The sequence below is a fragment of the Tarenaya hassleriana genome, unplaced genomic scaffold, assembly GCF_000463585.1.
Source record: "Tarenaya hassleriana unplaced genomic scaffold, ASM46358v1 Cleome5, whole genome shotgun sequence".
Taxonomy (NCBI): domain Eukaryota; kingdom Viridiplantae; phylum Streptophyta; class Magnoliopsida; order Brassicales; family Cleomaceae; genus Tarenaya; species Tarenaya hassleriana.
The window spans coordinates 3788866-3808703 of record NW_010967707.1 but is presented as its reverse complement, the minus strand read 5'-3'; the positions used below and the strand labels follow the sequence as shown (position 1 = coordinate 3808703).

At 40.0% G+C, this 19838-nt stretch overlaps 5 protein-coding genes across 10 annotated transcripts; 2 read left to right on the top strand and 3 right to left on the bottom strand.

Moving 5' to 3' along the window:
- Positions 1-504: 504 nt before the first annotated feature.
- Positions 505-2123, bottom strand: LOC104826756 (NADH dehydrogenase [ubiquinone] 1 alpha subcomplex subunit 6-like). The gene is made up of 2 exons (XM_010559618.2): positions 1814-2123; positions 505-919 (listed from the first exon to the last, which is right to left on the bottom strand). The coding sequence occupies exons 1-2, from the start codon at positions 2030-2032 to the stop codon at positions 734-736; spliced, it is 405 nt and encodes a 134-aa protein (XP_010557920.1). The 5' UTR covers positions 2033-2123; the 3' UTR covers positions 505-733.
- A 990-nt stretch (positions 2124-3113) lies between these two features.
- Positions 3114-6230, top strand: LOC104826755 (3'-5' exoribonuclease 1-like). Its single transcript, XM_010559617.1, has 5 exons — positions 3114-3212; positions 3409-3496; positions 4208-4800; positions 5206-5381; positions 5510-6230. The coding sequence occupies exons 2-5, from the start codon at positions 3475-3477 to the stop codon at positions 5961-5963; spliced, it is 1245 nt and encodes a 414-aa protein (XP_010557919.1). The 5' UTR covers positions 3114-3212; positions 3409-3474; the 3' UTR covers positions 5964-6230.
- A 625-nt stretch (positions 6231-6855) lies between these two features.
- On the bottom strand, positions 6856-9916 carry LOC104826753 (histone-binding protein MSI1-like). Of its 2 annotated transcripts, none has more exons than XM_010559615.1 (8): positions 9809-9916; positions 8871-9233; positions 8459-8785; positions 8082-8234; positions 7773-7897; positions 7590-7685; positions 7256-7476; positions 6856-7149 (listed from the first exon to the last, which is right to left on the bottom strand). In XM_010559615.1, the coding sequence occupies exons 2-8, from the start codon at positions 9213-9215 to the stop codon at positions 7142-7144; spliced, it is 1275 nt and encodes a 424-aa protein (XP_010557917.1). In that variant the 5' UTR covers positions 9216-9233; positions 9809-9916; the 3' UTR covers positions 6856-7141. The 2 variants fall into 2 exon arrangements, with proteins under 2 accessions (XP_010557917.1, XP_010557918.1); XM_010559616.1 differs by having other exon boundaries at positions 8871-9225; positions 9809-9903.
- A 988-nt stretch (positions 9917-10904) lies between these two features.
- Positions 10905-16871, bottom strand: LOC104826752 (retinoblastoma-related protein 1-like). Of its 5 annotated transcripts, XM_010559611.1 has the most exons (20): positions 16642-16871; positions 16298-16400; positions 16066-16184; positions 15854-15958; positions 15633-15775; positions 15449-15545; positions 15301-15347; positions 14865-15063; positions 14684-14750; positions 14407-14586; positions 14086-14279; positions 13133-14006; positions 12846-13008; positions 12666-12738; positions 12349-12525; positions 12137-12256; positions 11905-12067; positions 11710-11828; positions 11443-11558; positions 10905-11343 (listed from the first exon to the last, which is right to left on the bottom strand). In XM_010559611.1, the coding sequence occupies exons 3-20, from the start codon at positions 16168-16170 to the stop codon at positions 11187-11189; spliced, it is 3099 nt and encodes a 1032-aa protein (XP_010557913.1). In that variant the 5' UTR covers positions 16171-16184; positions 16298-16400; positions 16642-16871; the 3' UTR covers positions 10905-11186. The 5 variants fall into 5 exon arrangements, with proteins under 5 accessions (XP_010557913.1, XP_010557912.1, XP_010557914.1 ...); XM_010559610.1 differs by lacking the exon at positions 16298-16400; XM_010559612.2 differs by lacking the exon at positions 16298-16400 and having other exon boundaries at positions 10905-11340.
- A 356-nt stretch (positions 16872-17227) lies between these two features.
- LOC104826751 (bifunctional protein FolD 2) lies at positions 17228-19588 on the top strand. Its single transcript, XM_010559609.2, has 5 exons — positions 17228-17397; positions 18040-18223; positions 18507-18664; positions 18865-19077; positions 19177-19588. The coding sequence occupies exons 1-5, from the start codon at positions 17284-17286 to the stop codon at positions 19405-19407; spliced, it is 900 nt and encodes a 299-aa protein (XP_010557911.1). The 5' UTR covers positions 17228-17283; the 3' UTR covers positions 19408-19588.
- The last annotated feature ends 250 nt before the right edge of the window (positions 19589-19838 follow it).

Genomic DNA, 19838 nt, shown 5'->3' with positions numbered 1-19838 from the left:
CCCCCCCCCCCCCCAAAAAAAAAAAAATCTCAACAAGGAAAAGGAAAAGGAAAAAGGAGAAGACTTTGAATCAACAGAAGAGAAAGCGGTAACCCTTTCTGTTTTCCCTGGTCTCGGGAACTGGTTGAATTCCACACAAGACGACGTGTCGGAGATTGGAGCTCCGGGTTTTGTCCCTGCTTCTTGTTTCGGCCGAAAGATTTCATTTTTCCCTTGGCGAAATTCTTTTTCAAGCTAAACCCTGAATCCGTGGTGAGTTATTGGTTCTAGTGGTAGCAAATCAATGTGAGCAGAATTCTAGTATAAAGGTTATGTAAGTAGCCTTCAATGTTGAACTCTGCGCGAGCCTCTATTGATTTGTGATCATATGTATCCTGTCATGTTTAGTCATCAGCACTGCGTTATTTCTGATTTCTGAAACTTGTTCTTGAAAGGCAGCACTCACAGATAAGGGGAACTCGGTTTTGCACAAATGCATTGTCAGCCACTATATACCCCAAGCCAGAGATCTAACACTTTGTTGCAAAAACAAGTCATTACAAGACAAAGGGCCAAATTATAAAATTGTCGGGAGAGAAAAATGAATGTTTTAACAGGGAGAGAATGAGTACAAAATGAGGTCTATGTCCATTATTTTACTGAGGGAAGTACATTCCCCAAGTCCATAGCACAACTGTAGAGTAACAACTTATGAGGAACTTAATATCAAACTTGAAGAGAACATCTCACCAGTTCAAAAGTAGTTGCTGGTGTAGAAATTCTTGAGAAAATCGGACATGCCCTGATCCTTGCTCCCAGAATCCTGCACAAGCCCTTCACTACCCACCACGTACTGCCCGATAATGTGGTGACGCTGCTTTGAGTGGTCGACAACATTCGTCAGTTCTTCCATTCCCTTGAACAGAAGCATATCGATAACCTGTAGACAGCAGCACAAGATTTTTACAGAGAGAGAAAGCTCAAGATTACTGCATTGTATTAAAGTAGAGAAGATATTTTCTCAGCAGATACCGAACATATTGTCAAGCCAGGGTTGATGATATAGAGAAGGCAAACATTGTCATACAAGCCCAAAGATATGTGTCAAGTATCTCCTGATATCACCAACAATGTATCGAACCCTAACTACGTTCGCTGTGAGAAGGTAATATACGAGATAAGAACCGATCAAATTGTTACATATTTAATGGTGACTGTATCTCAATGTGTTTTCTTTTTTTCTAGTACTTTCTTCCATCAACAAGACGGCTAGGAGCAAGCCCACAAAAAGAAAACCGATACACAAAGGTGGATTTCTCAGCGCCACAAGCAATAAGAAACACAAAGGTAGCAGCTTGAGTAACACCTAAGCAGTAAAGCTTCCACCTTTCTCTTATGGCTTCTAAATCTCCAGCTACCACAAATCCAGGAGGCATGATAATTTTTATCATATCAAAGATGATCAATCCCCTTTCTCAGTGTTCATATGCTGCTGACACAAAGTCCAAGCGGTGACAAGGAAGGAAAGCTCTAAACTTTCGAGCTAATTTGCAAAGAAACCAGAATCAAAAGTCCAACTGACGGTAGAACCGATATTCTGAGAAGTTCATACGCAGAAAAAATAAAACCCTAAAGAGAAACAATCAAAATAACAAACATAGATCACTGGCGACCGCAAACTTCTCCCATCAGAATTTAAATCAACAAAATACTACACAAAATCACGTCACCAAGACTATACGTAACAAGAAACAAATCCCTCGAAATCGCCATCAGGAATGAAAACTTCCGAAGCGGGAACAATGCGAGAGCAAGATTGCAGAAACGAAAATACCTTAGGGTTCGTGATGTGGGCGTTCCTCCGAATCTGCGCGGCGATGGCGGAGCGGAGCTGTGAAGGCACGACGACATCTTGAAGATTGTAGATTTCCATGACGGAAGGGATGGATCTGCAAGCAGCTCTGAAGAAATCGAACACACGGCGGCGAGCCTCCGCCAGATTCGCCGAGTTCGGGGGGACGTGGGTCCCCCTCAACGTGAACGCCGCCGCCATTTTGGGTTCTTCGCCTTCGATCGGAGAATCGGAAAATCAGCTGCTCAGGAAAAAGCAATCTATGAAGCTATCAGAGACGCGGAGAGAGTCCCAGACGAAACTTCTGATGTTTTAGCTTTTCGGAGGTTAAAACGATGTCGTTTTGAACTGCCTCCGCTGAATTAATCATAACCGTCCGATTTATGAATCTCAACCGTCGATATAGAGAGACAATAACATCCGTCCGATCGATTCGAGGGGATCTGATTCAGCACCGCATGGGATACAGTCGATTAGAACCGTCCGATATTGACAAAGAATAATAACCGTAAGATGAAACTTTCAAGCGCATAAGAATCGTCGATCTCTAAAACTAATACGAACCGTCAGATCAAATCAAGATCATCTGAACCGTTGATTGTTTTGACAATGTTTGATACAAACACCCACCGGCTACTGAACCTTAATATCTTGTTAAAGATTGTACATGTAGTTCCAATCACAAATCTCATCAACATTTTAATTCTGAGAATCTTAACAACATGCTCACCGTCATTCATCATCTCCGTTTGCCCAATCAAAGTCTCCCACGATCCATTAAGTAATTAAAATTTAAAATCCAATAATCCTGAACTTTCAAAATATTTGGTTGAAAAATAAAATTAAATTCTTTATTTTAATGGTCTTTTTTTTCTTCATCTAGCGTTTTAAAACTTTATCCCCGATTTTATAAAAAAAACTTTTTTTTTATTTATAAAATCCATAATCCCTAAATCTAAAAATCCCAAACTACGTGGAATATCTGCCTGAATTATATTATTAGATGGAGAATAATAAGAAAACAAAAAAAAAGGTATAGGAAGAAACAACAAAAATATCTTCACGGCATGTCAGACACGTGGCCTCATCCTATACGCCGTTAAAACAGCCCTATGCACTTCCTGAAACCTGCCATTGTATGGACCCACCCATAATTTATTTTCTCTCGGTTCGCATTAATCATATTTGGTAATTGATTGATTTCCGTATAATCTATTATTATAAGTAGATCTTATGGTAATTAACTCTTAATCACTTGTTTAAATAAGTAATTAATGATCTGAGTTTCGGTTTTCTCTAGTCTCTACCTCTAGGCGAATAACTTGCGCTTCTCTCTCTTCTCTTTCCCGTCTCCCTGTGCGGTCTCTGGAATTCGCACCAGGTAATCTCTCCCTCTCTATTGCTCTCTGTGTGTGTGAGAGGGTATGTTTTGTCTGATTTTCCTGGATTTTTCGCGTTGATATTTGATTTCGGATTCTGGGTTTGTTCTTCTTTTCGTGTTTTTTTCTAGTGCGTACTCGAGCCGCCTCGAATTCATGTTCGGTTTTGCTTTATTTTTGGGTGTTTGATCTTAATAGGGGTTGGTTCAAGAGGAGCCGATCTCATGTACTTGTTGGCGGATCTTAGGTACAATCAAGGTCCCAATGGCCGCACTTGAAAACAAAGGTGAGCCCATTTTCCTCAAATTTGTGCCTTTTTTCTTATTCCTCTTGAAATTTAATCTGGGTATTCTGATTCCACCTGGATCGGTTTCTCCGCTTCTGGGGAAAGATTGATTTGATTTTGGGTTAGGGCTGTTTATGTCTTGTCTTCTTTGATGGGCTTATTTGGTTATTGTCGTGTAATCAATCAAGTGTTGCAATCCGGTGTTACTATTGATTTGGTTCTGTTGGCTCTGTGGTTGGTGTTGGAGGTTAATTAGCTCTCCAGGTGTCTGTAGGGCTCTTGAATTTGTATGTGGTGAGAGTCAAAACAGGTTCAATTATGGGAGAGATTTCTATGGAATATCTGTATAAAGGCTCTAAATTTACACGGTTTGGACTCATCTAAGACCTTCAGAGACATTAGGGGGTATGTTAGGTTGAAGAGCGGACTGTAGAAGTTTGAATTATTTTGTTCTCTGCCCTTTTGTCTATTGAGTCAGTATCTGTGTTGTTAGTTCTTCGTATTTTTCGTTGGTGCAACAAAAAGTAGAGACATTTGAGCATTGTTGACAGTGATGCATTTGAGGAAGTGTCAATGTGCTGAGTTATCGGAAGCGACTACCATTAACCATCCTGAAAGAATTTTTCTGATACTTATGGCCAAAATTTTTGTGACGATATTGACTGTGTTAATTTATGGTAAGTTCCTTTTGTGGTATCACTTTAACTGCAGTAACTTTGCAAAGGAGCTCGGAGGCATCCTTTAAATGCTTCCAGACCCATGGATTTCATCAGAATGTGCAATCTAACATGAATGTGGCAACAGTTGCCTCTGGTCTCAAAGATGAATTCTGTTCTCACCCTGGTGAAGTGGTAGACCGTGCTCAGCAGATAAGCAATGGGTTTTTGGAACATGCAAATAAATTTTACAGTAAACCAACCCTTGTGCATGATTCTGGTAGCTGGTCATCCTTCTATCCCGAACCTCCTAAGATGCCACAGTACCAGATGGATGCCTATGGGAACCAGTGCTTTCCTGTCACAATAGAACCGCAACTTCAGTATGTGCCGTACAATGTGTGCGCTCAAGGTCACCCCTACAATATCCAATATCAAGACTTTCAGTACTTTGTGGTGATAGATTTTGAGGCTACGTGTGACAAGGAAAGAAACCCTCACCCGCAAGAGATAATAGAGTTTCCATCTGTGATCGTGAACAGTGTGACTGGTCAGTTAGAAGCATGTTTCCAAACATATGTCAGGCCTACTTGCAATCAACTTCTGAGCAACTTCTGCAAGGATTTAACAGGAATTCAGCAGGTTCAGGTTAGTCACCTAATTCTAGGAGCTCGGCTTAGAAAGAAATGCAGATATCGGTTTTTTATGGTTAATGATCTTTTTTTGTCAACAAATTTTGCTCTCTCTAAGTCTCTACTTTTATCTGTTTTCTCGACCCTGGAACTCATGGTTCATATATTTGGGTTATAAAATGTATTTTTTTGCCAAAGTAAACCGAGACACATCAGGGTTTTGGTAGAAGCTATAACCTAGGATACTGTTTCCTTTGGCCAATCTATTAGCATGTGATAGCAGTGTTTTGTCATTTTCTGAGGCATAGCGGTGAAGAAAACTGGAGATAATTGTTTGGGGAAAAGAAAAGGATGATCGGATGATGTCTTTGGCTCTTATTTGATTGAGAATGTAGTTTGAGTGCCTCTTCTGTGTTTTCAGGTTGATAGAGGTGTCACCTTGAGTGAGGCTCTTCTCCGACATGACAAGTGGCTTGAGAAGAAAGGAATAAAGAACGCCAATTTCGTGGTGGTAACATGGTCGAACTGGGATTGTCGGGTGATGCTGGAGTCAGAATGTCGATTCAAGAAAATAAGAAAGCCACCCTACTTTAACAGGTAACAGAAAACACTGTTTAGCAAACTGCTGCTTTGAAATCCTGCATCGGGATATGCGACGCCCTTTAGTTGCTTTGCTGATTTCTCTCAGCCCTTGATATTCTTGATTGATATCTCATTTTCTTTAGATGGATCAACTTGAAAGTTCCATTCCGTGAGGTGTTTGGTGGTGTGAACTGCAACCTTAGGGAAGCAGTTGAGATGGCTGGCTTAGTCTGGCAGGGACGTGCTCATTCCGGCTTGGATGATGCCAAAAACACCGCTCGTTTGCTTTCCCTCCTCATGAGCCGTGGTTTCAAATTCTCCATCACAAACTCGCTGATGTGGCACACTGCTGAAGTCACACTCGGGTTCAATGATTTACCCGAGAATGTGCCTCCTCCTGTTTACTACAACCCTAAGCCGAAGGTAGTCCAGCCCCTTTTCCTCCAGTCCCATCCTTTCTGCTACTGCGGGGTAGGGAGCAGCAGAGGAACAGTGAGGAAACCCGGGCCGAAGCAAGGGAGTGTTTTCTTTGGCTGTGGAAACTGGACTGCAACCAGAGGTGCTCGGTGCCATTACTTCGAGTGGGCATCTGCCTGATTTTGCCCTAGAGTCTGTCGTCTTTGCTACTATCTAACTTTATTGGTATGTGGAGATGAGAGTTGAAAGGGTTCAGTGGGGAAGGGAAAGTTGATAGGGTTTTGGCAGGAAAGAAACAAGAATGTAAGATGTCGGAAGGGGTAACTGAGGAATGTGTAGGTAGGATGACTGTCTTTAACTTCCTCTGAGACAATGCTCTGTTTTCCCCCCCTCATGTTATCATAAATAATCTGACCTGATGAAGGGGAGGCTTCCTGTTTTGGCATCTCTCTGGTCTTTTTCTTCTTTTTTTTTTTTTTTAACTCCGCATCATTCATGTACTTAGCATTCAGATTTCAATTCTTCATTGTTCAAGGAAGTAGAAGTAGTAGTGTTGTTGGTGCACTGTAATTTTTAGTTATCCATGCATGCATGCATGGCATGAGGCATAAGGAGTATAGAGAAGGATAATTCAGAATCAGCACGCTATAGGGGAAAATTAATCTGGAATTGATTCTAAGGGCTTTTTGTTTAAGGACACCCTTTTTGGTACTATGTTGTTATATCTCATCCAGGCACCGGAAGATTATAAATGTTGCATATGAACATCAAAATTTCGGCCGATAAATAGAAAAGAAAAATAAAATTCCCTTCTGTTGTCTTAAGGGAAAAGATTCTTGATAGAGATTTTTTTTTGTAAACCCTAGAATCTTTTACAAGTCTCTACAGTGAGTTTGAAAAAAAAAAATGTGTAGATGGGAAAAAGAACCGGACGAACAACAAAATCATGGCATTCTATAATATTTGGATATCCAAGAGTTATTTTGGAGAATAATAGTGTCCTAAGTCAATGACCAACTCCAAAACATTCTATAAGACCCTTTGGAAACCCTATTTTTTATTTATTTTTATATAAATAAATACTAGAATTAACATAGCAATTAGCAAGTGCAAGACGACAACAACAAATGTGGAAACACCAAAACATAAGAGTTTCTAAGTTCAAAGAACAAGGGTAAGGAAATGTGCACTACTAAACCTACTCAAGCACCACTCCCAAGCTACAAATACTTTAAAAAAAAAAAGTTTGGCATGGGTTAAGGATTTACACTAAGAAGACAGAAGAGATTTTGCAGTGAAGTCAGAGAAATTACGAACCAGTTCCGTCTCTTAAGTCATTGTTAACTGATCTCTTCAGTTCAGGTTGCTGCAATAAAGCATTTAAATAAATGGTGTCAGTGGCGGACTGGAGAGTGTTTCATCTATAAGTAATATGGATTTTGGTTGCAGGGGATGCTTTTAAGATAATAAACCTTTAGTAGGGTCTTCTCCGGGGGCATCGTCTTCATCATGATAAATATTCTCAGCCATCTGCCATATTTGGAGGATGTTGTCCTCTGCTACACTTGCAATAACCCAATCCTCACAAGGGTTCCACGAGAAATCCGAGATTTTGCTCGTATGGCCACCGTGAATAAACAGCAGCTCTGGCGGACCGTCTTCCGCATCTTCTGGTGTCTGCTCCTCGTCAATCCTGCATTTGCACACCTCGAACTAAGTATACCGAGAGTCTCTCATCCATCTAACAAATAAAACCGACATGAGTCATTATTGTATCAAGTCTGTTTATATTTTAGTAACCAAAACCTGCTGAGGTCCCAAACCATTAGCCTTCTACCAAGGCAACACGAGGCTAAGATGGTCTCGTTCTTTGGGTTCCATCCGACTTGGAAGACCTCCTCTCTGGGCATCAAAGGAAAAATTTAGATTACGAAGAAGAAATCGATTACTTGAACTAAAATCAAGTCTCTAATGGTATAAGGTTCTCACTTGTGACTATCAAATGTGTGAAGAGCATTGCCGAGCTTTCGTAGGTCGAATAATTTAACAGTCTTGTCAGTTGACCCGGTTGCCACAACCCATTCATTAAAAGGATTGAAGGCTAAGCAGTTAACCTAAGTCAGTAGAAACGAAAACATAATCACTGATGTGAAACCATGGCTTTTCCATATTTAAACAAAAGAAGGAATGTTAATGCAAAACAGCAAATTACTGGGTCTGTCAATTAGAATACAACGCAAAGGACATGCCAGAAAGTTCAATCTGGGTTAAATCCAATTTATTCAACACAGCACGCACCTCCATTGAGTGAGCCACCACTGATTGCACAGGCTTACTCGGAGATGGAGCCCGCAAATCCCATATAAGAAGGTATTGATCATCTCCGACGGATCCAAATAAGTACTCATGTCTGAGATGCCATGCAACATCTTCAACAACACCTTCATGAGCCTAAATCACGCAAATGGTCATCAGTTGTCAAAAGTTAGAGAAACTACAATAGTTTCTACTCATCAAGCTGTATATCATCCATTAATTGCATGAATTATGACATCCCTGAAGATATCCCTATGTAAATTTGCAAAACATGAGCCTGGATGAGTTAGTGGCTGCAGCCCACCAAAAAACACAAAGAAAGATAACTGTAGCGTCTATAAGGGAAGATCCAAGTGTACCTTAAATATCTGAAGAGCATCAAGAGCCTTGTTTTTGGGAGTAGCATTAATATCCCACACACAAATTTGAGTGTCATCAGAGCCGCTGAGCAAGTGTCCTTGCTTGAACTTACTCCAGGACAGGCCATAGCCCTCAGAGCTGTGACCCCTCAGTCTCAAATCTGGATTGCAGGCTCCATCCAAAGGAGGCTTAGATGGGTGTTTGCTATAGTCAAAAACATAGACTTCGGCATTCACTGTCTTGGTGGCGATGATAAAAGGATTCTGGGGCATGTAACGAGCACGATTGACTTCACCTTCGTGATTAATTTGCTGAATAATTTGCACCTGCGCAAGTATTCGACTTTTAATTTCTCAGAAACTGAAGAACAAACCTCAAGGTAGAAGATATGAGCCAGAGAATGAGCAGGACCTTGCCGGTGGTACAGCCAAAGCCACCAAACTCGGAATGTTCATCATCGTATTGGCGGGCTTCGCTCTCGGTGTCGTCAAGGGGAAGCTGGACCTGGGCAAGCATCAAATAATTGGGTTCATTCTCAGAGGTGTGAGTACCGAGAATCATCTTCTGGACCGAGAAGTCCTTGTCAGGAGGCTCCTCACGGTCAGGAAGCCATTCAACTGTAAGGGACGGCCATTCAAGAGCATGGGTAATGACAAGATCATAGAGGAAGGGAGTGTTCTTCTTCCAGATCTTATACTCTTCATTGACCAGACGTTCTTCAATCTCTCCCCTCATTTCCTCTTCGTCTTTCCCCATCCCAGTGCTTCTATTTTTCTTGAATTTCACAACGAGACATTTGTGGGTGACATTAGATTTGGACTCATAAAACACACACTAATTGCTACACCATCATGCATATAAACAAAATGCTAATGCAGATACTCACATATATATATATATATATATGTATACATGATAATATCCACATTACACGTTTTTTTGGCCAAGCTCTGCAAATTTAGACATGCAGACAAAATGATATTTGCATTCATATAAAACATCAAGAGATTCGCAATTCAAGAATTGAATTCCTATCGACGTTATCAAATTCTGAATAAGAACCAGAGATAGTAAAATTGTTTCTCGGAATTTATGTTCTGCTCTTCAAAGATATAAATCTAGAAACTACAAGGGTACGTTCTAGAATCCAAAATCACTTCGAACAGTGTAACAATGTAGGATTCAGTACCATAACCCAGAAAGCACATGGGGATGTAGGATTTGTACTTGGATTTCGACAAATTCTACTCGTCTCCGTATCCGCATTATCAAAAGTTTAGGGTTCGTGGGAAAAAAAAATCCCTTCCGACAACAGTAACCTATTCGAAGAAGAAGAAGGAGACACTCACCGGAGCTAGGATTGACAGCGATGACAATGGAGGCGGAAACCCTATCCGATGGAAGAGGAGAATTTTTGCTCTGAAGGTCCAACTCTTCGTGCAATAGGCTAATGTTCACTTATAAATTTAGTGCTAAATTTCATGGAAATACACAAATTTGTCAGAATTTAGTGGATAAATTGTATAAAAATATGCAACTTATCAAATTTTCCAAATAAATACACTTTTTTAAATATAAATATTATATTGAATTTAGCTCAAAACAACCTTTATTCATATGTAATCTAAACTTTATTTCAATAAAAATATATTTATTTTCTACAACAATTATGTATCTTTAAATTTTGATTTTATTTGGTTAAGTTAATTTTTTTTGTAAAAGATTTGTGTGAATTATTTTGTAGATTATATTATGTCAAATATGTTTAGATTGTACTAAGTTGAGATATGTTTAGAAATTATTTGATTTGGTTTGATTTTAATCAAAATTTGAACCTTTTTGTTATGAATGAAATGAACAAGTGATGTATTAAATTAAAAAAAAAAACAAATATTATCAAAAGTTACAAAAGACAATGATTTCTCGTGAATTAGAAAATGTATATTTTCTATCCTGTACGTAATATATATATACATATATATAGGAGATAATTACGGGATGGAAGTTTTAAACATATGAAATGGTGTTTTCAAATGCCAAGAACTTGCGACGATAAAGCTTCCGTCTTGTTTTTTTTTTCTTATGTAACTATGTAATTAAGAAAACATAATACATCATTGCCCCGAGTCAACTCGGATCTCCAAAACTCAGAATCGTTGGATATCCATCTTTTTCCAGGTCACTGAGTCACTCGGATCTCCTTTCCAACATTGACAAGTGATCTAATACCCTTTTATCTTCCACCGGGAAAAAATGGGAAGCATTTGGGATTTTGATTATAATCCCAATTCATTAATTTCCTACTTATCATTTCGATTTTATAAAATCTGCACGTCAGTTCTTTAAAAGGTAATTTTACAACTGTAAATAATCCAAACAATTTTTTATATATAAAGAATTCGATTTAAATATCAGTTTCATTAGGTTTTTCATTTCAAATTAAATAAACCTTTCAACAATGGGTGGGAGGCTTTCATTATTAGGCATGTTAGATTTCCTGACTTAGAGTTCCTCCAAGATGCATGACATGAAAAAAAAAAAAAACAGGGTAAAATGGAGGCTACAATGAACAAGACACCCACCACCGCACATACCATAAATTACCCTAATCCCCCCAAAGAAGGGAAACAAACACAAAAGGCTTTACAAAAAAAAAAAAAAAAGGGAGCAAGAAGAGAAGAAGAGGAGATTCTTTTTTTTTTTTTTGAAAGGAGAGAGAGAAATGGATCAAGAGTCAGGATGCTCTGTCTTAGGGAGGGGCAAACAAGAGGAAGAAGAGGTGGTACCGTTGCGGACGTGGAGGAGAGTGGTAGCAACCATGGAATCGCTCACCAAACCAGCGTCCACTTCAAACGTCAGCGATCTCTTCGGCTTATTATTACTGCTACAACCACAAGAAATTGAAGTGTGTTTATACATATATGTATATTATTCTTTGGGATTAAGACAAGACAACAAAAGAGATGATAATAATAATGGTTACTTGTTCAAGCGGCTGTTGATTGCGGAGAGGTCCTTTGAAGGGCTCTGGAAGGCGTGAGTGCTCTCCCCTACACACGCGTAGTAGCTTTTCGAGCTGTGTGATATCAGTGCATCCATCTGCATTCCCCCCGTTTTTTTTTTAAAAAAACGATTGTTGAATGAGGACAAATGTTGCCTCACGGCTCTAATGTAAGGGGTGGGTATGGGTCCGATACCCGAATCCAAAAAATCCATCCTAAATGTCAATGATAAAACCAAGATAATGTACCTTTGATGTGCGAAGAGGAGAAACATAGACATTATGAGTTGCCGACACTTTCTTCGGGGACATGTCCGGGACATTTGGAAAAGCAGATACTTTCGGGGAACCAGGACATGGACATGGACCTGGAAAAATCCATAAAAATCCCTGAGTTGTCCAATAAGCTTAACATCACAATCACATCAAGCATTATTTAAGTACCCTCAAGCTTGTTGGTGGCCTCTGCCATTCGGTTGTCTTTTGTAGGTGTCCGTACAGGACCGAGCTCCACCAGCAATGGCTTTACTGTGGGAATAAATACTTCGTTGTAAAACGTGATTATATCGACGTGATCTGGTCCTACTCTCTGTGAAACAGTAGAAACCTAAACAAGTTTAGTCCTCTTCCACAGCATAGAAAGACATATGTTTAGTCTTAAGATATGTGTATATACCCCAGGTCGGCGTCCTTGTAGGGAATCAACAAAAACGCTGCGGAAAACTTGTGGTTTGCACTGAGGTTGCTTCCGGTAGTTGTATATTATTTCCCTAAAAGTCAGGCTCATTTGGGATATCTGCAAATGGTTCATAGATAGCTGGAAAGTGAGAAAAGGACAACATAAACAGGAAAGCATTGAGTAAAACCTTGTAACGTTTCTTAACGAACCTTAGCCATTCCGTAGAAGCAACAAAGAATTATCTGGTCGATATGTCGATTGAAGAAAAGAGAAGTACGTTGACCAAGTACTCGCTGAAAGAGACAATACACGCTCTCCCTCATTTGCTGCGAAAGCTGTAGCCTTTCAACCATCCCATTGATTCTGACAGCAGCCAATTTATTGATCTGGGAGAAGCATAACAGAAAGAGTATGGATGTATCACAATATGCATGCTAAAAGAGCAAATTATCTAATCATATTTTACATTGAAGCTTATCTAACTAGAAGGTACGTTGAATGGGTAGTGTGGATAGGTTTTCCGTACCTTTGTGAAGAAAATATTGATCCCGGTTTCTGCACAGGTTTCTCCTCCCCCTCCCGGGTTTGGCCGTGTCGGACTGTAGGACAAGTAGGAAAAGGTTAGCTTAACAAGCAAAGGATGGCAGATAGTAGGTCAATAATACAAACAATTCAGCATTCCCACCCAGTATCAGCCAAACTATACCTGGCAAAGGCAGACTGCAGAGGAGGTGGCAGCATCTTGGATTTAAGGTTTCCAAGTGTTAATAGGCGATCCTTAACTGGTGACGTAAAGGAATTGCGTTCCACTAAAACACTCCGGTAGTCACCGCAGAGTCTTTTGGGTGATCTGATATCCAAATTTTGTCCTGTATGGCAGTTAATTTGAAATGCAGCTTAGTAAGGTTTTTTCCGCAGAAAATCATGGCACTATCAGCAAGTAAACAATCAATGCATCAACTATTTCTATTCAGAAAATCGAAAGAAAATTACCGAGGCAAGGTTCATGCTTTGGGACAGAGGATGCAGGATATGATCCTCCAGAGAAGTTAATAAGTGCAGCAATTGCATCTAGAGAGGGCATGGGTTCGGCTAGCAGTCCTAGGTGATTTATCTCTGATGAAAGGGATGATCTAGCAACAATCAGAGAGTTGTACATTGATGAGCCCTTTTCCCACACCATACTCTCTAGGAGACGTTCCTCCAACGAGTTCAAGTGTCGTCTCAACTCTCTAGGAAGAGAATCTTCATGTCTGATAAAACTCTCTATCACCTTGCTAAGATCAAAAGCAGTGATGCCAGTCCTCTCCAGAACAGCGGGGAACAACATTGTTATGGTCTTGTGGGTTGCCAGAACCAATTCAGCTGAGCATGCAAGCATGCATCTATGGAACCTCTCGTTTGTCAATAAAGAGGTTAAATTGCTCGCATGCAAAAGTTGGGCTTCTGCTTTACACATTGCTTCGAGAATCCTGTAGTATAGTTTGAGGGCTTCTGCTCTCCTTTGCTCCGCCCATATGTCATCCATCAGGTTAACACTTTGTAGGCTTCCGCTTGCATATCGGTCACCAAGGGAACTATTTGGAAATATAGCCTCCAGTATTATATGTGCTCTCCGAGTGACATCATTCGTTATATCTCTGTCACATGATTTCAGGAAATGTTCCAACTCAGGAGAAGGTTTTGATGGAAGTGGGCATATAACAGTCCGGAGCCACTTCGCAGTTGTCATCGCTGTGCTCACTGGTGTTGCTATTGTCTTGTTGTTATTATTAACACCATTTGTTTTAGAAGTGGAGGGTGACCGATGAGGAGAGAGTGGACTTGTGACAGTCCTTGCTGGTGAAGCCAACAAATCAATTTTCCTCTGCACAAAGTATGAAAACGTGATAAATGCTAACCTCTGCCTGAGGAAAACAAGAAAGGAAATAATCTATGACACTTACCTTGACACCAGTTATATTTACAGCTCCTCCAGATAAGCTTCCTGAACCAAGTAAGCTGTCCTCTTCATTGATGAACATCCTCTCATCAAGTTCACCTTTGTTACGGATTGCATCGTCATAATCTTTTTCTAGCATACTTAAACTACTTGAGATGGATGTCTCATCCAATAAATCTTCAAAATAGACTAAGCCATCTGCAATTTAGAATCCAATTTAGAAAAATTTAGATGATGGTACAGGTACAGCATGCTCATATGACTATGAACAAAAGATGTTTTTAGACAAATCTGGGTCGTGAGGAAAGAAAAGGGAGGAAAAAACCTGGATCAATATTTTCTAGTTTGTCAGTTTGACTCTCGGATGCAAGAGAAGGTTTTTTCTTCAATATTTTTTCTATAAGGTTATTTGCTTTCTCCATCGTGATCTTCAACTCATCTTCAGAAGTGTCATAGATGTTGCAAAGTGAAGCAAGTAGATCTATGCCTCTGCCATCTCTTTTAACTGCAACCCTCATCAACAAAACAAGAATAGTGGATACACATTGTGCATGCCAACATGGTAAGCCATTCAAAAGAAGCCATAAATGGAAAACACTTACCAAACCGTCGAGAGTCTTGAAGGCTGAAATTCCTAAATTGATGAGGGACATGCATAATCAAGATAGCCTGACAACAAAACGCAACAACAAAGAGAAAAGTTAGCCTATACATACGTTCACTTAAATTTTTCCGGCTGATAAAGAGATGAATGGAAGATTAGGGAAAGCTCAATTCTCTAACCAATATAGCAACTAAGCCATTTGTACAAGTAACAAGGTCCTTAAAACGGCTGAATGCATGGACTCGGAGTGCCAAAAACAACAGCCATCCAAAACGGAAATAATCTGACATATAGCTAGCAGTGGTTTCACCACAAGAATCCTTTTCTGCATTAGAGTCATTTGTCAAGAAGAACTCCCGATATGCACGCTTGTAGTATCTGTTATCAATGCATGTGCAACAAAAGAAAATCCACAATAAACCCACAAAGAACAGAATATGTTAACATGATGACAGGTATTTGATATTTCTAAATGTTAATTACTGAAAAGCAGATGGAATACTGCTTAAGGTAGAGAAGAACAAAGTTCCTTCTCCGAATCAACTACAGAAATTTTCTGCAACAAAAAGAAGAAAACGACAAAAGTGTATTGACAAATGAAGAATCTAAACCCACTTGCTTAGAAGGCTAAGATGCACAAAGTTTGCTTGCAACTCCTTCGCCTAGTAAACAAAATTAGCAAAAAGCGACAAAAACTGTGAGTGGCATATGTAACACTAATATGGCCTGAAAATAAAGCATATTATAAGGCATAAGTCAGTACCTGAAGCCTGTTCTCCCAGTCTGTGCCATATAGTTCACGCAAGATAGGGCCAGCCTTCACCACAAACTGAGGCAACTCCTTAAAGAAATCCACAATGCTGGAAACAGAATGCAAGAGAATGAGTCCCGCAACTGATAAAAAAACTGAAATAATGAACAATGGACTGAAATGGGCATTATCGTACTTTAGCTTTAGAACCCTCAGTATTTGGCATAAATTAAACCCATTATCACCAGACACCCCCTGAAGTTCCCCTTCTTTTCTCTCACTTAGCCTTTTCACAGAATACAGGATAAACGCAAACCAAAACCTCTCTGCTTCTTCCACCTAACAATAAAAATGTTCATTTATCATATTTGCCGGTCATTAACTGATAAGAAAAAGAAGCAGAAAATCGTATTTCACCGCTCCGCTTCCAATGCTAGAAGTGTTTGCTGATAAAATTTGTTTAGTTTCTTTAAACAACGTCAAAGCTTCAGTGCACTTGTTCTCCTCAATAGAGAGTTCTTTCTGTGACAAAACATCAACTCCAAGGATAAGTGATACAATTTCCAATTAAGAGAATTTAACGATGCTTCACAATAAATACAATTTAGAACATTGAAGACATAATAAACCTCGCATAAGTCCATGAAAGATGCTTCAGTAACATCCATTTCACCCCCTTTCCCGTTGGAATCGATCGATGGAGTGACAGGAGGCTGAACCTGAACTTCTTCCATAGTCTCCAAGGGACCTGGAGACGAGAAAATCTTAACTGATAGTATTCTTGAATTTTTCAACTGAACTCGCAATGACCCACCAAAACCTAGCCGGCGGCAAAAACAAGATGGGAGAGAGAGTTTTTACAGGAGACCCCGAGAACAGTAACGGCGGGGGCTAAAATCACAGCGAAGGCGTGGAGACCGGCGGAGAGATCACGGAAACCCTAAACCCCTTCTGATTGAGAAAACTAGCCCAGAAAAAGGAAATCGAAGAATTTCAAGCTCACGATTTCAAGGTATCGCAGTTCTTCTCAATTTCAAATTGCATCATTGCAGATATTGAAAAAAAACAGAAATTCCTAAAATTGATTACTTTAAGCAAAACCCAGTCAAAATCACAATCGACAAGCAAAAAGATTTGGCGGAGCGGAATTCACCGAACAGCCACACTTCAAATCTAAGATAAAAGCAAGAGATCAAGGATCTTACAATTCTTTTCTCCCACAGATCCGGAACAAAACCTCGACGATTCTCACTGAACCTCAAAGATAGAGAAAAACGACCAAAAACCCGCTACAAACAGAGTGGTCAGCAGCCAAATCAACGAATCAAGCAGAGAGATTTCCCCGCAAAACCCTAGAATTTTCCCCTTTCTCAAGTGTTCGTTCCTTATTCTCTCTCTATCCCTATTGTTTCTCTCTCTTCTCTAGCTTTGGGATCCTTTTTTGGTGAGAAACCCTATAGAGGGTTATGTCTCGCGCGGGAAAAACAACACGCACGAGGTTCGCACGTGCATAGCATTTTATATATACCCCACAATCAGCCAATGATCTACCGCCACGTACAACTATGACCCCATTTTACCGCCAAAACACACACTGCTGTTACGTGAATAAAACACCTGATGAGAGATTCGCCGTTACGGCGAGGTTAAAACAGATAGGTGTACCGTTGACGGCGTAAGGCAAATGACGACATATTGGTTTGATCTCGTCTAAATGACAATTTTACCCTTTTTGTGTCTTGTTTGGTTGCGTGAATAAGAGTAGACTGTTCTCGCACGGATTATGTCCCCTCATCGTCGTCTATAGAGAATATTTTCATCGTCGTCTATAGTTTCTGTTGGCTCTCATGGCGTCATCGGCGGATCAAAAGGCGAAGATAATAGACGGGAAGGCGATTGCTCAGACTATTCGGTCGGAGATCGCCGAAGAAGTTCGCGGGCTGTCGGAGAAATACGGCAAGGTAGAGGCTTCTGTTTGTACGGAACCATTTCTGTTTCTACATTGATTTTGTTCCTGAAAGTAGAATCTGTTGTTGCCTTCCTAAATCTATCCGTGCTTATTTAATCGATCTGATGTGAGTTTTAGCTTCAAAGCTCTTCTAAGCAGAGTTAGGTCGTATTAATATCCTGAAGAAGCTAAACAAGTTCAAAGTGTAGCTACCCTTCAATCCGATCAATGAAAATCGTCAGTCGTTTGGTTTAGCCTATGAAAAAACAAAAGCTGATACTTTTTGTTGAACCTTTTGGTTTTGCTTCACAGAACCTGACTTTTATGTCGGCCTTTTTGGCTTTGAGCGCTGATTTATTTTCGGATTCTAGCTTCCTGGAGACCCTCTCTTGCCTGCGATGAGTAGTGATTTCGGATAGCCGTAATGTGTAGTCCCATTTAATTGGAAATTTAGGTCCCTTTTGATTGAGATGGGAATACCAACCAACAATGGGACGATAATGTGTAAAGAAGTGTTGAATTGTTGGCAGGACGCTAAAGAAATAATTTTATGATGCCTTTTCCTCTCTTAGCACATGCCCATCCAAAGAAATGTAAATGATGTGCCAAAATAATTGATGGGATGGTTAGTATTTGAGGTAATACCTTTATGCAGGTTCCAGGACTGGCTGTAGTCATAGTTGGGAGCCGGAAGGATTCACAAAGCTATGTGAGAATGAAGAGGAAAGCATGTGCCGAGGTTGGCATTAAGTCTATTGATGTGGACCTTCCAGAGGATGTGTCTGAAGCAGATCTCATAAGCAAAGTTTACGAGTTGAATTCAAACCCAGATGTGCACGGTAGAGTCTTTGCTGTAGATCATGTAACATATAGACGAATACACTCTCTCCTCTTACCTCTCTGAAAACAAAGATACGGCTTCAATATCGTCAATTTATTCTATGCCCGACTTCGAATGATGTTCTCTCCACTTTTTAGCATTCAAGTGTCAGGTTAACTTGAACGGTTTCCTGTTTTTTTCGAAGTGTGGTGTCTTCGGGTACTAGCATTGAGTTGGTTTGGTACTGCCTTGCAACCTCACTATTTTTTGCAGATATATAACCTATCGACTTTTGGCTGCAGGGATATTAGTTCAACTCCCATTGCCAAAGCATATTAATGAAGAGAATGTTTTGGGTGCAATTAGCATTGAGAAAGATGTTGATGGTTTCCACCCATTGAATATTGGTAAGCTTGCCATGAAAGGGAGAGAACCTCTCTTCCTTCCATGCACCCCAAAGGTATCCTTCTTTCTTGAATAACAATCTCATGTTTTTTCAAGCAATGTTTATGAAAATTTACCACGTCAAGTGCAACTGAAAATTGTATCACTAGATCATGACAAAGCTATATTGAGATTTACATGCATATTGCAAATTTTCTGTTTGTTGTCCTCGTGTTTACTTACCAACTTCGGTTATTTGTGGTTTGTTCTCTGCAGGGATGTCTGGAACTCTTAGTAAGAAGCGGCATAAAGATAAAGAGTCAACGAGCAGTTGTTGTAGGTCGGAGTAATATAGTCGGATTGCCTGTTTCACTGCTATTGCTCAAGGCGGATGCTACCGTTTCAATTGTACACTCTCGCTCTCAAGACAGTGAGAAGATCATACGAGAAGCTGACATCATTATTGCCGCAGCTGGGCAGGCAGCCATGGTAATCAGTCTTTCGATATACATATCTTACTCTCTTAAGCCATGACCAAAAAAACCATTTGAAATCCGCACCTCTCATTTCCTCTTGTTTTTCTTGCAGATTAAGGGCGACTGGATAAAGCCCGGGGCTGCAGTCATTGATGTCGGGACGAATGCAGTGGATGACCCGAGCAAGAAATCGGGATACAGGTTGGTGGGAGATGTGGATTACAAAGAAGCCTGTAAAGTCGCGGGTTACATAACTCCAGTCCCGGGAGGCGTAGGCCCCATGACAGTTGCAATGCTGCTCAAGAACACCTTGGACGGCGCCAAGCGGGTCATCGGTCAGTAAGACTTGGCCTGTTTAGTGCAAATAAGTGACCCATTTCGCGACCCGTCAATGACATTTTTCTCGGAAACCTCGGCTTTGCCTTTGGATATTTGTGCTGTTTTTGTCTATTGAATTCGATACTTTGTACAACCTAAGAATCTTCGTTCAAAGATGGGAGTTTAGTTCTTGGACATTTTGCTGAGTTTGTGTTCATGTTACGAAATGTTACTTCTTTCCTAATTTGATCCAAAATAGTAATTAGGGTCTCATAATTTTATTAGATCATGAAATGGACCCAACTACACAAAATATAATCGAACCTAACCTAACACTAATAAATTTTCTAAAAAAAAAATAAACGAATCAAAATTTTAAATCTAGGTTAAATATGAAAAAAGAAGAAGAGGAAAACATATTTTAAAAAATAAATATTATTTAATATAAAGACGAAA

What these genes read in the sequence shown, in the direction of transcription:
- LOC104826756 (XM_010559618.2), bottom strand. Translation starts at nt 2,032, where the DNA reads ATGGCGGCGGCGTTCACGTTGAGGGGGACCCACGTCCCCCCGAACTCG. An exon ending in CCCACATCACGAACCCTAAG is followed by an intron (nt 920 to 1,813) that starts GTATTTTCGTTT and finishes TGCTGTCTACAG; the next exon opens with GTTATCGATATGCTTCTGTT.
- LOC104826755 (XM_010559617.1), top strand. Translation starts at nt 3,475, where the DNA reads ATGGCCGCACTTGAAAACAAAG. An exon ending in CAGGAATTCAGCAGGTTCAG is followed by an intron (nt 4,801 to 5,205) that starts GTTAGTCACCTA and finishes CTGTGTTTTCAG; the next exon opens with GTTGATAGAGGTGTCACCTT. An exon ending in AAGCCACCCTACTTTAACAG is followed by an intron (nt 5,382 to 5,509) that starts GTAACAGAAAAC and finishes CATTTTCTTTAG; the next exon opens with ATGGATCAACTTGAAAGTTC.
- LOC104826753 (XM_010559615.1), bottom strand. Translation starts at nt 9,215, where the DNA reads ATGGGGAAAGACGAAGAGGAAATGAGGGGAGAGATTGAAGAACGTCTG. An exon ending in TTGGCTGTACCACCGGCAAG is followed by an intron (nt 8,786 to 8,870) that starts GTCCTGCTCATT and finishes ATACTTGCGCAG; the next exon opens with GTGCAAATTATTCAGCAAAT. An exon ending in TGGTGGCTCACTCAATGGAG is followed by an intron (nt 7,898 to 8,081) that starts GTGCGTGCTGTG and finishes CTACTGACTTAG; the next exon opens with GTTAACTGCTTAGCCTTCAA.
- LOC104826752 (XM_010559611.1), bottom strand. Translation starts at nt 16,170, where the DNA reads ATGGAAGAAGTTCAGGTTCAGCCTCCTGTCACTCCATCGATCGATTCC. An exon ending in CATCTTAGCCTTCTAAGCAA is followed by an intron (nt 15,064 to 15,300) that starts GTGGGTTTAGAT and finishes CATTGATAACAG; the next exon opens with ATACTACAAGCGTGCATATC. An exon ending in TACAAGGACGCCGACCTGGG is followed by an intron (nt 12,068 to 12,136) that starts GTATATACACAT and finishes AAACTTGTTTAG; the next exon opens with GTTTCTACTGTTTCACAGAG.
- LOC104826751 (XM_010559609.2), top strand. Translation starts at nt 17,284, where the DNA reads ATGGCGTCATCGGCGGATCAAAAGGCGAAGATAATAGACGGGAAGGCG. An exon ending in TGTCGGAGAAATACGGCAAG is followed by an intron (nt 17,398 to 18,039) that starts GTAGAGGCTTCT and finishes ACCTTTATGCAG; the next exon opens with GTTCCAGGACTGGCTGTAGT. An exon ending in CAGCTGGGCAGGCAGCCATG is followed by an intron (nt 19,078 to 19,176) that starts GTAATCAGTCTT and finishes TTTTTCTTGCAG; the next exon opens with ATTAAGGGCGACTGGATAAA.